This window comes from Fistularia commersonii, chromosome 4, assembly GCF_037954325.1.
Source record: "Fistularia commersonii isolate RoL2024-O1a breed Wild chromosome 4, RoL_Fcom_v1.0, whole genome shotgun sequence".
Classification (NCBI taxonomy): domain Eukaryota; kingdom Metazoa; phylum Chordata; class Actinopteri; order Syngnathiformes; family Fistulariidae; genus Fistularia; species Fistularia commersonii.
Window position 1 is genome coordinate 16,740,997 of NC_141287.1, and position 15,161 is coordinate 16,756,157.

A 15,161-nucleotide genomic window follows, 5' to 3' on the forward strand; every position below is an offset into this window, starting at 1 on the left:
ACTCAATGTACTTTAGGGAAACTTTCTGAGACTGCTTGGTATTGATAGTTAGAATATACATTTGCAGAGCAGCTAGACGAAGAGCCGTGTCATATTTCAGCTCTGACCCAAATCTCTCCAAGACCACATCATTACAGCTCTGAAGACATGAGACAAGAGGAGGGGAATATGAGGTTACACTCCAGTCAGTTGGTAAGACAACAACAAGGTCAAGATAGGTCAAGACAGCCACTGGATTATGTTTTTTTTTTTGTTGTTTTGCATTCTTGTTTAGTTTTTTTAAAAAGAGGAAAATGCACAATGATACCTACCTGGACGTAGAGGTATTCAAATGCTACTGCGTCTCTCCTCAATAGGTCCACCGGGTCCTTTGGAACAAATGTGATTCGAAAGAAGCACTTCATCTTGTGTGACCCTGGCCTTTGTGTCACCTAAAGCCCCAGGCAAAGAAAAATAAGTTCCTATTCAGTAATTATTTTGCTTTTTCAAAATATTCAACAATCGAATTATTTATTTAATTTCCTGATGAGTAAATAGATATGTAATAATAAAATTGATGACTGTCTGTCTAGATAAGTTATCTCTGAAGTGGGGCAATATATGAATATATGAATCATTATTGTCTTGCAGCAACATACAATTTTACATATACTTTCAGATCTTCATTTTGCCCATTAGAATCATTTTAATTCTTGAAAAAATCTTTGGGAACACAAATGATAAAAACTGTTCTTAACAGTCCAAATAGCAAAGCAGAGAAAAATGTCAACAAATTGAAATTTAAAATCAACCCATTATATTACATTACAGTCATTTGGCAGACGCTTTTATCCAAAGCGACTTACAACCAATAATGAAAGAAGAAATTACCTGTCAACAGAATCAACAGAATATACAACACATCAACAGAACATAGAACATATCAACAGAATCTAAAAGTTAGTTAGCAATTATAATCACACTTTTAGAATACATTTGGAGCTACAATAATGTTAAGATGGAAAATAACAGGAACAAGTATGACTGTCTGAGAAAAATAAAAAAAAGTGGCCATCTGTATTCTATTTTCATAAATTGATGTGGTATTTGCCTTAACAGAACACCCCAAACTGCAGAATAAATAAAGATTGTTCTCAAACATACAAACATTGAAAATTGTATTTTGTATGTTTGAATTGGAGATTATTACTCATGGCTTTAGCCTTTTATATAAACAGACAGACCTTTTCATTGAACACTTAACTGCAAGGCAAACAAGCACATTCCCCAGAATTTGAAACTATTTCTCGAACATGTTGATATGAAAACTGCGGCAGTGGTTATAGGATGAGTCACTTCCTCTGTTTGGCTGTCAAGGTGTACTTCCTTTCTCACAGACTAAAACAAAAAGCAGCCAACTAACCTGAGTTAGCATCTCCTGCTCATGCAGGAGCATAAGTTTGCTGGCAGATCCTTCAGCTCTTTGCTCCAGCATCAAAGAAAAGTGCTCAATGCTCTTAATGGAAAGCTTCTCTTGCAGGGTCAAGATGACATCCTTTCACAAAGACACAGTTAGTACAACTTCAAAACCATGCAGATGCAGCTGTCTCTTTGCACTCTTGCTGCTGTCATTCTTCAAGATGTCTCGTGGTTAAACACGTTTAAACCTCTTCTGTGAATACAATCTGAATTTCAGCTTCAGTAGAAATACGGTGAAGAGGCTCAGCCCAGCTCATACAGTTCAAACGGCTCTCAGTTTGTGGTTTAAATCATAATATACAGTGAGATAGATTACATAGGTGAATATACTGCACTTTTAATCAGTACAGCAAGGGAGATTATGCAACTCTCTTTCAAAGAGAAGCAAGGTATCAAACAGCACCGACCTTTATGGATGTGTTGCAGTCAAATTTAAATGATTTAGTCTGCCCGTTCTCCAGGTACACCTTAAGAACATTTGGCATAAAAAGAAGGGAGTTGTCCTTCACAGTTTCCTGAGGACAGAAGGAAAAAAACGTCATCACCATTTCTCATTTAAATCTATTAAGTGTTGTTTCTGGTTTACGATAGACAAAGTTGAAAGTCAGAGCCAGAATAGAAAATGCTGTTATTTAAATACCACCAGGAGTAAAATAGAATTCTGAAACAAGAAGACATAGAAAAGAATACGGAAGGGCTGAACGGAACAGAGGCCTCTTTTAACTTGAATTTGTGGACGGTCCAACCTATGTGAGTGTTGCTAATGGCTGATGTCGCACAAGTCTGTCTATAAGTTAGAGACTATTTTTTTCCTTATTTTCCAGTCTTAGATTTATCCACGCCTCTGTGAGCTGCCACCTTACATTGGTTTGCGAGTCCCAGTGATCCTGGGAGCGATGTTGTTGGGGGGCTTTATGCTCCTGGAAGGGTCACCCAAGGCAAACAGGTCCCAGGTGAGGGACCAGACAACATGTGGCTCAGAAGACCCTCATGAAGAAGGCAAACATTGGACCTGGTTTTCCCTCGCCCGGGCGCGGGTCACCGGGGCTGCTACCTGGAGCTTGGGCTCAGTGGCGAGCGTCTAGTCTTCATCCATGAGGCTCGGCCAGGTGCAACCCGAACTAACGACATTAGTCCCTCTTTCCCTGGGCTCACAACCCACAGGAAGGGCCAAGGGGGTCAGGTGCAGTGTGAGCTGGGCGGTGGCCAGAGCGGGGGACCTTGGTGATCCGATCATCAGCTGTAGAAGCTGGCTCTTTGAACATGGTATGTCACCTCTCCGGCGGCGAAGGGACCCAAGCTGGTGCACCAGGCTGAGAGATTGCGACTAGATATAGTCGGACTCCGGACTCACCTCGACGCACAGCGTGGGACCAGGCCTCTTGAGAGGGGCTAGACTCTTTTTTTAAATTCTGGAGTTGCCCCTGGTGAGAGGCGCCAGTTCATTTTACCCACCCTTCATGGGGTCCCTAGAGGGGTTACCAGAGAGCACACCTACCAAGGACTCCCTCGTCTTACTGAGAGACTTCAATGCTCACATGGGCAACGACAGTGTCCATATGTGCACTCGGCACCAACACACCTTAGGTCACAGACCTTGTATGTATCATGGGACTTGCGGCCACATGTCCTGGACACGCGGGTGAAGAAAGGGGTGTAGCTGTCAACTGATTACCACCCGGTGGTTAGCTGGCTTCGATGGTGGGGGAGGATGCCGGTCAGACCTGGCAGACCCAAATGTAATGAGAGGGTCTGCGGGGAACTCTGGCAGAATCCCCTGTAAGAAGGAGTTTCAACTCACACCTCCAGCAGAACTACAACCACGTCCTGAGGGAGGCGGGGGACATTGAGTCCAAATGGGCCATGTTCCACGCTTCAATTGTTGACATGGTAGACTGGAGCTGCGGCCGTAAGGCGGTCAGTGCCTGTCAGGGCGGCAACCCTTGAACCCACTGGTGGACTCCAGCGGTGGGGGATGCCACTAAAATGAAGAAGTAGTCCTATCGGGCCTTTCTGGCCTGTGGGGCTCTGGAGGCAGCTGACAGGTGCCGGCAGGCCAAGCGGCATGTGGCTTTGGTGGTTGCCAAGGCGAAAACTCTGATGTGGGAGGAGTTCGGGGGGACCATGGACCAACGACTTCCAGTGGGCATCGAGGAGATTCTGATCCACCATCCGGCACTTGGGAGTGGGAAGCAGTGCTCCGTCAACACTTTGTGCAGTGGGAGCGGAGCGCTTGTAGATCGGTGGCAATTCTTTGGTTTGGTGGCCGTATGATCAAGTCTCTGCTTTTTGCAGATGATGTGGTTCTGTTGGCCTCACCAGGCCATGATCTCCAGCTCTCACTGTGGTGGTTTGCAGCTGAGTGTGAAGCGGTGGGGATGAGGATTAGCACCTCCAAATCCAAGACCATGGTGTTCAAACGGGTGGAATGCCACCTCCGGGTCAGGGAAGAGGTCCTTCCCCAAGTGGAGGAGTCCAAGTATCTCGGAGTTTTGTTCACGAATGAGGGAAGGATGGAGCGGGAGATCGACAGGGAGACCAGTGTGGCATCTCCAGCGATACCGACTCTGTACTGGTCTTTCGTGGTGAAGATTTACAGGTTGATCTAAGTTACCACCTACACCTATGGTCAAGAGGTGTAAATAGTGACTGAAAGAATGAGATTGCAGATACAAGTGGCTGAAATGAGTTTCTTCCACAGGGTGGCTGGACTCTCCCTTAGAGATAGGGTGAGAAGTTCGGTCATTCGGGAGGAGCTCAGAGTAGAGCCGCTGCTCCTTTGCAGAGAGGAGTCAGATGAGGGGGCTTGGGTATCTGGTTAGGATGCTTCCTGGACGTCTCCCAGGGGAGGTATTCCTGGCATGTCCATCTAGGAGGAGACCTCTGGGAAGCGCTAGGACATGCTGGAGAGACTATGTCTCCAAGCTGGCTGGGGAACACCTTGGGGTCCCTCCAGAGGAGCCGGACCATGTGGCGGGGGGAGAGGGAGATCTTGGCCTCACTGCTTCGGCTTCTGTCCCTGCGACCCAACGACGGGTAAACGGGGGAAGATGGATGGATAGATAGATAGATAGTTTCATCCATAAAAACCCTCTAATTTTTTGGCCTCCAAAATCAGGAAGGCTTTAAAAGCCACTGCTAGATTATAGTAACTGAAAAGAACGCGGAAGCAAAGAAGGAGCTCTGATACACCAGAAAAAGATAGTGCTGAAGAAAAACGACGGCTTGTAAATACTAAATAGACAAGATGTCAAACAAACTGTGCAAAATCAGAAGACATAAAAGACCCTACAGCAGGAAAATAAACTCAGAACTATTACAACTGCCAACTACTGGAAAAATAGATTGTATTCCAGACAGGGATGGCTATTTATACTGCACTATACATATAACATTGTTCATTATTAGTCCTGCTATGGGGAAATTCATATAATTTTTTTTCTACAGGTAGCCGAAGAACTAGGACATACATTTCAGACTGCAATGTTAACAATGCAATTCCAGGACCCCCCTTTTTTAACGAACTAGTCTTTTTTCATGGACTGTCTAATTGTACATACATGTTTGTTGTTTATTTCCTCTCAGATATTCTATGCAAAGCACAGTAATACACAGTGAAATGCAATACTCATATTTGATCAATGAAATTAACATGAATAATATGGTCTACTTACAGGGACTTGGCCATTGATGATGACTTCTTCAGCGAAACGGACTTTAACAGGATTAGTCTTTAACTTGGCTTTTTTGGCTGCACTGATGAAGGCTGATTTAGGTGACTTTTGGAGGAAAGGGGATGAAAGACAAGACAGGTTTAATTAGTTGTATGTATATGTATACATATTTCATATATATCTTCATATTTGCACAGTTCAACATGGTTTCTCTTGGAAACATCAGAAACAGCAGTTCTTTCTGTGCTGATGCAATTTAGGTAGACAAATGGGGGGAGGAGATCCTCTCTGCTGGCGTGACATTGAGGTTGCAAAGAAGCAGCGGGTAAATGGGAGAAATTACAGTCTGGATGAAAGCTGCTGGGTCCTCTGGGTATATTGGGAAGAGTACGCCCACATTTTCCTGAGAATTAAATCCTTGCTCAATTAATTGAAAGACTCATAATTGAAACATCAATATCAAATTTAGGAGTAATTTAAATTCATAATGAATCCATGTATTCATACATCACATTTTGACATAAGTGGAAATGTTCAAAAGTATAAAGGCTTATTGTCACTATGTGAAGAAAATTCATCGACGTCGTCTTTTCATTCCTGCTGCAGAAGAAGCATGTTGTTCTGGCAGCACACATTGGGATTTTTCTTCTATTTTTGGTGTAAAATCAAGCATAATTCTATTTCCTCTGACTTATCATGTGAACTGTAAACAAAAGGCAAATATATGCTCTTGGCTCTGTGTTCACAGCCATCTGCTGCACGGTCACTTGTAAATGTTGATGCGGCAGGTTCATCTGAGGTCTCGCAAGCTTCCGAGGCAACAAAGATGAAAAGGGTTATGAAGACTGCTGCGATGCATCTCCTTTTGAGTCAGTCAGATTCAAGCTAACTGATACTCTTCCAGTGCACCCATGTGGCATAGTTAATGACTTACATTCAAAGACCTGACAAACAAACATGCTATTGGAATTTAGAATATATTTCTCACAGAAGAATAAAATCTTACTGGGTATGGCTGAACAACAGTTAACAATATGGACTCCTTGCAGCTTCTGCAAAGAAAAAAAAGAACACAACCCTAAGATCAAATAAGAGATTTGAATAAGAATCTAATTAAAACATCTCCTTTCACCAAACATTGCAAAAGTTGTGGAAATGAAGCAATGCCATGCAATCTTTGATAAGAATAGAAATACCTAGTTAGCACAAGCCAGCAGTAAGCCTAGGCTGGGCATTGTCTATTATTTTTGTCTGTTGCTTGAATCTTAATTCTTGTTTCTTTGTTTGTTATTTTCACATTGATCTCTTTACCTAAAATCACATTCAATCAACTGATTTTTTCATATGTGGAGAAAAAATATTTAGATACATTTACAATATTCATCCTAAAAAATAACAATGAAATGTTTCTTGAAATTATTACAAAAATCATTTCAAAAAAGAAAAAAAAAAGAAATCAAGACTAAATCCAACTGGAGGACAGTAAACTTCACGCTGATTGATAATCATTTTAATATTATCTATTTTACTATATTTTATAAATAGCATAGTTTTCACTGTGGTGAAAGGGTATAAGTTGATCCATCAGGAATACTCCAGGACTTATGAGCTCTTTTTATAGGCACAATTATCAGCATGTTAAATAGCAGGTAAATGGCAGTGTGTCGTAGTACCTGACAAGGTCAATAACCCTCTCCCTGGGCGCTGAGCTGACTGGCTCATCATTTATCATGATGATCTCGTCCCCTGGAATCAACTTGCCTTCTGATGGACCCCCTACCAACGCGCACAAATCAAACATTAAACACTACAACTCTGTTCATGCATGCCATTTCCGGAGTTGTGGCTCCACTGTGAGTTAACTCACTGCCGTTAAAATGGGTGAATCACTGATGCGAATTGCAGCTGAAGCAGCTTTTCCCTTCTGTTTTCCCTTTTTTTTAGACTCGAGCTGGATATGATATCCATCTATGCGTTGATAAGAGCCGCCGATCAAATGAGTCACGGCAGTTTTAAAAGTTGACTGTACCTGGGGTGACTGACCGAACCACCACAGGTTTCTCACTGCCTGCAACAAAGCCAAAGCCAAGCACTGGGTCTCGTCTCATCTCCACCTTCCGGGGCGCTGGTGGCACAAACTTGTCTCCATCCAGACGAACCTCCTCCAGGGAGCTGCTCTGAGAGACGTGGCTGTTGAAAACATAAAATTATTCAATGTCATTTGTGCATTTGTACAACTGAGGTTCACAAACTGTGCTGTGTTCAACCAGGAAATGTTAGTTTACTACACTGAAATAGGTGGAAAGTTAAAGGTGAAAGGTTTAATACAAAAGTAATGTGCCTGTCATGTCAAATGAAAAAATGAGAAAAAAAAAGTCCATGTCGACACTTCTGTGTTTGGCAGAGCAGAATGTCAAAACTGAAGCTTGAAAAATGTATCCATATTGAAAATCATCAAACTATAAAGTCCTTATTTGAGCTTTTTGCCCTCTTCATCCAGGGGGATGTCTTTATGTAGCGAAATGCTGCAAGCACACACACACACACACACACACACACACACACACATACACACACATACACATACACACACACACATCCAACAATTTCCTTTTGAAAAAGAATTACGACTGAATAAGTCTGGATATAATGTTTAAGATTTTGAAAGAAATGGACAACCTTTACTTTATATGTATAAAGCTGTTTAAATTCCCCTGAATCTCAGGATACAGGGCACTGTTTTTAAGAAAGAACCAAGAGCAGTGCTGCAAAAATAGAACAAGTGGGCGAGGGTAATTAAGCCTCAATGTTTGTATTCTCGCATTGCAGGTATTCCGTGTGAGATTTATTTAGAAGCATCGACTGTTTACTGTTGAACCCTTATGTGTTACAATATTCACTTTTGTCATGTGGTTAAAAATGCTGGTGAGGTTAGATGTTACATTTGCTATTGCTGTGACTGACTGCGATTCCTGCAGACTGCATCGAAAGCTACATGCACACCACAATCCAAGAGACATAGACATAGACAGCTTGACCCTGTTGTTTTCAACTGGCCAACAAATCTGTCCCTGCAACGCTGCTTTTACCCCTTCGACTTCTTCCTCATTTTGTGTGATCGGAGGTTCACAGTGTCTCCCTTGCTGCAAAGCAACAGCAGCAAGCTCTGTATGGTGCCAACAGTGTTGGTTAATTAAAGCTTTGGGCCCCGGCAGACAGAGTGTAATTCACAGTTATTCTTGACACATGTACTGTTCTGCTCTAAATAATAACAATTAATCTTTCACAGCACAAAGACACTGTGAGATCTGTCAATTCCTATTCCCACATAAGAAAAAAAAATCAAAAAAAGAATCAAACAGAACAAGATGTTGGAAGTTCTGTGACTGTCAGTTGATGTTGGAGGATTCCACATATTATTCTTACAACAAAGCTCTAAACATATCTTTTGGGACAGTAACAAAATCACAGTGTGATGGGGGTAGCTTAATTTTTCTTTTTGTGAGATGATCCCGTGCCATGAGGAAATCCAATATATGTGATACCGTCCCGTTCTGAGAAATAAATATATTCCTTATAACATACAAAAAAATAACAACAAAATCAAATGTCATACTGAGGTATTTTAATAAAGCCAATATAAATTAAATATAATGAATTAAAGGTGGGGCTATAAAATGAGATTTTTCATGTCTGTTACAATATGGCAAAGCCTTCACATTGAAGCGTCTACAGCATGTAGTTACTCTGGAGAATAGTTTGCTAAGCCTCAGAATTGAATTTATGTCACTATCCCCAGCATTACTCTAAATTAAATGTTGCATTAATTTGATACAATAAAGCAATCGGGCATAACATTAGTAAAATTATTTTCCCTGGGAGTCATTTTACCTTATTTTTTTTGAAAAATTTTATGTTGTGTGCCCTGAAACACTCCCTCATCGTGCAGTGACTGTAATCATTCAAAGGGTAGAAAGATTAAAACATTGAAAATATATATATATGTGAGAACACACACACACATGTATATACACACACGTGTGCGTGTGTGTGTGTGTGTGTGTGTGTATTTGTGTTATTATGTATGGTACAAGAATTATGCATGGGTCATACTGCAGTATCTATTTGAAATTAAGATATTACCCTTTTGGTTTCCATTAAACTTAGAATAGCCCTTAGATATGATTAGCCTTGCACTGGAGAGTTTAGATACATCCATTTGAAACACATTGATTAAAAAAAAAAAAAAAAAACTCAACACATGAATAGAGTGAGATGGCTGAGGATCAGCCTGAAAAAGCTCAAAGAGTATAGAGGCTACAGAAAAGAAAGTCTTGGGGCAAATAACAGGAAGACACATTAGTTACTCTGACTAACAATAAGTAGCATAAAGAAAGCCTTTTACCAAACATTTTCCATCCATTAAGTGATGACAGAGGGCTCTAAATTCACTCAGCTGTGGTATGGAGAAATGAGCCGGTGGAAAGTCCACTGGCAATGTGCACAGCCTGCAGTGACAACACAGAAAAACTCACTAATTAAAAATAATGAGCTGGGGGTGGTTTTTGCCTTACCAGCATGTTCAAAATGTATATCATGAATCTCATCACAATTTAACAGAACTTTACTTACAGAAAGCTTTCAACAAATGAAATTTTTGATATCTCCGGGCCCCTGTAATATTTACAGTCTAGAAATAAGCTTGTAATTAATTTTGTAATTGATATGGTTGTTATAACATCTTAGAATAAATATATCGGTTTTAATATTAATTTAACATTTCTGTGTCACCAGTTTTGCATGTATAGCTGAGATTATGTAACAATATTCTGTTTTGTCAACTGGTACAGCAGCTTTATACTCATCTTAAAACTAGATACGACTAAGAAATGACAATGGCTTGGTATACTGTGGTGAAACAGCAGGTTGATTGCATGCTTGGTGGGATACCAGTTTTCTAGGTAAAATTTAGGATTTGTAACACACCATTGTGCACCCTCACATCAGCCCTAGCATTTGCATCCATTATGCTATTCCAAACAGACACACTCATGCATCTACACACTCCAATATAGTGGATGACTGATGCACCTATTCTGTCCGTGAAGGGCATGTCATCTGAAGGGTATGTCATCAAGTATGCAACATTATCAATATTGTTTGGCGCAATGCATTTATGTCAACTTCACAACTTTTACTGAGGATACAAATTTCCAGTTGTGTGATTTTGTCTATATGGAGTAGAGATCACTGTGGGAGAATCGAGTAGTTATGACATGCATCCCAAATGGCTATAGACTTCTGTTGTGAGACAGTGTCCCTCTATGTATGGGCATTATTTCCAACACTAACTTCTGAGTCATTGCAGTTGAAATTGAAGAAGTCATACTTACAGAGCATTTTTCATTACAATCGGAAATATACCAAAACACAGAAGTGAAGTGTTATTATGCATGTATACTCTCTTTCTTCCTCTGAGTATTTGAGAATAATTTTGGATGTAAAATGTTAAAGCTGAGTATTGTAAAGTGGCTAGGTTCTTTCCTTCGCATTTAAAGACAAGATTAATGAATCAATCACATTGCATCTTGTTAAAAATCTCTTTAATTTATATGGTAAACCACTAACGCCATAATTATTCTAGATGCACAGTTTCACTGTGTGAGGCTGTTCTTGGCCTTTTGCACGCATGAATTGCCATAGTCCTTAAAGGTTAACATTTTGTCATCAGTCACATTGCAAGTAACAATTTGTCACTTCCTGATCTGATACTAATACATAAAAATGTGGCGTAATTGAAATTTTTAGACAAAAGCTACATATAATTTATGTCACTTTCAATATCTAAGCGAACGTTCTGATTTATAATTTCGTCTCTAGGGTGACAAACTCAACAGATTGCACAAATCAACCATATGGACCTGTGCATTCAGGAAGAGCACTGACTTCTTCCCAGCATGGCCACCTGCTAAACATGGCTTGCTTCCCATCGTGAAGACAGCCATGTATCAAATGTTCTCTAATCATACTCATTAGGTGTAGCTCTATAACAATCTAAACTGCACTCAAAAGCTCAGTGTTAGCCATACATTTAATATAAGCATGTATAAGGAAAAATAGAACCATGAATGCAGAGAGCAGTGTTATTCTTTTAAATTTTACGGAGATCATTTTAGTGGCATCTAGTGGCGAAGCTGTCCGTTGTTGTTAAATTAATATCCCAAACTAGCCAAGCGAGCGGGAGAACCTACGGTGGCCTTCGCAGTAAATTACTTGTGAAGTTGTAACAAGATTTTCCCATCCCATCGATAACACTTGGATTCTCTGTGAATGTGAAGAATTTCAGCTATTGATGTTTTCTGTAACACTGAGAAGAAGAAGGTGTTCTAAAATATGAGCTTGAAAACATCCATCCCTCCCCTACAATATTTGCATTCGCCAATAACAGCTGTGATGAATAGTTTGTGTTGTTAAATATTCCAAAGAAGGAAAGATATAATGTATTATTTCTCAAAGACTGTCTACTGGTTACATCTATTGTAAAGTAGGCAATTTGATGTCATGTCACATGATTACCTTGTAAATTGATCTGTGAAGAAATCATTACCTCATATGAAATATGTAGAAAAGATTGTTAACTTAAGTTATCGTACAGCTACAGCAAAGCTGAAAATCATGAATGTGAAGAAAAATGTTGAGAAAAGAGCAAGGTATACTGAGTATTTAAGAATGTACATAAATATACATACTTATACTGTATGTGTATATTTATAGATACAGACTGGCCTTAGTCTCAATGTTTAGATAGTATTGTAATAACATGGCCTTTCTTGACACGGCTCACAAATTCTGAGTTGGAGATTTGCCTTGGCTGTAAGGAATGGAATAATAGTGTCCGTGATGAATTTGCCCAGCCAACCAAAGTGAAATCATAATTTCATTATTCAAATGGTTTGATTGGATTCAAGACATGAACAACCAGTGGTAAAGGCATTACCTAACAGCGCTTTTTGACTTACCATTTATAGCTGCTCAAAAATCATTTCACAAGAAACCTTGGTTAAGTTAATTTTGATGATGTTGATCCACTCAATTTAACTTGCCTTACCTAAACTACACACATCATGGTCTTGATAGTAAACACCTTCTGGTTTATTTTTGTATTGCTACGATTCAGATATGCTCTTTGAAGGAATATAACCATCTTATATTATCACCCTGTGGCTTTGACAAACTCACACCGCCAGTGTCGGTCAAAGAAAATTTTGATTAGTCATTAGATTATTCATGAGTCTAGAAAAGCCGTGAGTAGAAAAGCTAAAGCTCAAGCCAAACAGCCTACATGATGCATCTCATCTAGACACACGCTGCATCCAGAATATTCACTGCTCCTTACTTCTTATATAATACCTCTGGCGTCACGCTTCTCATGCAACAACCCATGTGTGACAAGTATTCACCTCTTATTCAGCACACCAGTCAAACACACACACATTTCTGCAGGATAGAAGTGAATCTAAAGTTTAAGAAAAGACTTTAACACATGGAGCATTTGAAGAGCAAACGCATCACAAAAACAGCCTGAATTAAGTATGCAGAACAGCTAAGAATGGCAGCAATAATTTTAGATCTAATGTGAATGCATGCAGCATATCTCATAAGTGACAGATAAGAGAACAGAAAACTCAACTCAACATACCATCGAATTAAACAGGCATTCACTTGTTACATTAGAAGATGTGCACACAAATGCAGCTGCTCTTTACCTTCATGTACAGATACTCGGAAGGGACAATTACGCAGGACTAATTATGCAGAAAAATGCAACAACACGGCAACCTCTGAGGAACATGCGGACTCTCAGATAAAACAAATCCCTGCAAAGGTGAATTTGTTCTTCAGCAGCAGAAGAAGCAGAAGCAACAGCAGCAGCAGCAGCAGCAGCAGCAGCAGCAAACACCACAAAGTCTTCTGTACATGGGAGACTGCGTGATGAGTATTGTGGGTGTGTGAGAGGGTGAGAAAGAGCGAGAGTAGGCAGGGGCAGAGGAAGAGAGTGAGTGCAGAAAGAGAGGGAAAAGAGAATCAGTATTCTGAATGCTCAAATGGAGACAGAGTGGAGGCAGTGACGTGGTCGGAATAATCATAGGTTTGCAAAGCATCTGGGGCAGGCCACTTACTTGATGTAGCAGTCCCGCCCCTCTCTACTTGAGCTCATGTCCCATCCATTTGGGGGTCCTTGTGAAACATTCCAGGTCCCTGAAGGGGACGGCCAGCCTGATTTGGTTCTGTGGCTGCAGAGAAAGAGAAGGAGAAAACTCAGGTCGTGATAAACTTTAAGTCACAACGACATAGCCGGTTCCGGTGGAACTCATTATCGGCTGTCAAAATTTAATGAAAGAAATTTGGTTACAGTTTGGGTCTCTCAGACAGTTGCCTCATCTTGGGGCTCTAAAAATCTTTAACGCTTTCCTATAGACAAAAGAATAAAAATACAGGTGTCGGTCACATACATCTGTCACCCATTATCATTACAAGTATATTTGATTGCGTATGAGTTTGAATAAAAGCAGCAGCTAAATCAATACTGGAAACTGACACATCATTTCTATTTATGTATATGCATACATACACCCATAATATGTATTTATATGCACACACATATACACTTACAATATCATATCATATCATATATCATATATATATATTTTACAGGTACAGAATGTTTTTTGTCACTCTCTTTTAAATCACTGACCAAATGATATTTAAAAACTCAGTTACATAAGGTAACTTCTTTCAATTATGAATTACATGTATTAACAGATTTAGTTGGTCTCTTTCAACTATTTGATATTTAGTCTTTTGCCTCTATTCGTAGCCATCTGACCTCGGTTTGGTCAGATGGCAAAATAAGTCTGGAAAAAAAGGAGGTCAAACATAGAGTCAATAAACTGGCCCCGACCCACAGACACTAAACCTAAAAAAGCTGGCCAAATCTCCCATTTTTGCTCACTTTGGTCTCTTTCACCAGAACACAGATGAAAAAGGGCTCAAATGTAAGGAAACTTTGACAAAATAGATATAAAGAATAACAAAGTTTTCAATCCCGTTTGAGGTCATTTTACATTTAACTTTGATATTGATTAGATGACAAAATACCCTGCCCTAAGCAACCAAAAACTAGGCTATTGCTAATAATTGTTGCTTTTTTTTGTTTTTTAAAAATCCTCCTTGGGCTCATCAAAATGAGCTGAATAGAATGATTAACACTGAGACGTCCGACCCATAATTGTAATAAACAACTTATGGATTGAGGTGATTCAGCAGCGATAAAAGAACAGCTGATTCGAGTAATGCTTGCCAATGTTTCAAACCCACTGTACACTCGGTGAATACAATTCAAATTAATTACGCAAGTTCGATGCACAAGTGGAGTTGTCATGCCTCACTCATGTGCTTTGAGAGGCATGAAATTGGTTTTGTTTCGAGGTTGTCAGCACATTCTTTACAAAAGAAGCCCAGAGGAATGCTTTTATTTGACGAGTTCATTGCCAAGATGATTCCATGAAGTTTATCAGAGAGAAAAACCAACCACAACCATTGTTCCCTCGACAATCACTTGCAGTCCATTGTACGAGAGATGCTGCCTGTCGAGATTTAACCGATATTGTCACGTTTCAGAAAACCGCCATTCTACATTTTCTTTCCCCTGTGCAACGAGCAGGCAGAAGGTAAGAATCCAGAAGATGTATAATTCGTAAAATGCCTATTTTTTTGTCCACAATCCCCACCCTCCCCTGCCTTGCCTTCCCTTTATCTCCGTCTTTGTGCCTGCACACTGGTGATGCTATGAAAGCAGTGGCAGTAAGTTATGTCACTTCAAAGGCTTGTCTGCTGTGTAACAGGGCTCTTCGCATTCATTATTCAAAGCCTCTCTGTCCTCTCCTCTAAATGTTTCCCCAGTTACTGTACCGACGATAATAAATTGTCTGCGTTGTGTTTAGTGTATCTTTCTGAGTGTGTATATGA

At 40.1% G+C, this 15,161-nt stretch overlaps 1 protein-coding gene across 5 annotated transcripts in view; it reads right to left on the bottom strand.

Moving 5' to 3' along the window:
• The window catches only part of LOC147234927 (FERM and PDZ domain-containing protein 4-like), a 38,147-nt gene that overhangs the window by 7,317 nt on the left and 15,669 nt on the right, over positions 1 to 15,161 (bottom strand). For 4 of the 5 annotated variants that reach the window (XM_086145618.1, XM_086145617.1, XM_086145619.1 and 1 more), the window contains exons 2-10: positions 13,313 to 13,426; positions 7,162 to 7,322; positions 6,806 to 6,908; positions 6,139 to 6,184; positions 5,133 to 5,237; positions 1,866 to 1,973; positions 1,403 to 1,534; positions 312 to 431; positions 3 to 139 (exon numbers count right to left, since the gene is read on the bottom strand). In XM_086145618.1, coding sequence (XP_086001744.1) covers positions 3 to 139; positions 312 to 431; positions 1,403 to 1,534; positions 1,866 to 1,973; positions 5,133 to 5,237; positions 6,139 to 6,184; positions 6,806 to 6,908; positions 7,162 to 7,322; positions 13,313 to 13,426 — 1,026 coding nt within the window. Of the gene's footprint in view, positions 1 to 2; positions 140 to 311; positions 432 to 1,402; positions 1,535 to 1,865; positions 1,974 to 5,132; positions 5,238 to 6,138; positions 6,185 to 6,805; positions 6,909 to 7,161; positions 7,323 to 12,898; positions 13,038 to 13,312; positions 13,427 to 15,161 lie in introns of those variants that run through there. The other variant, XM_086145621.1, reaches the window with a different exon arrangement.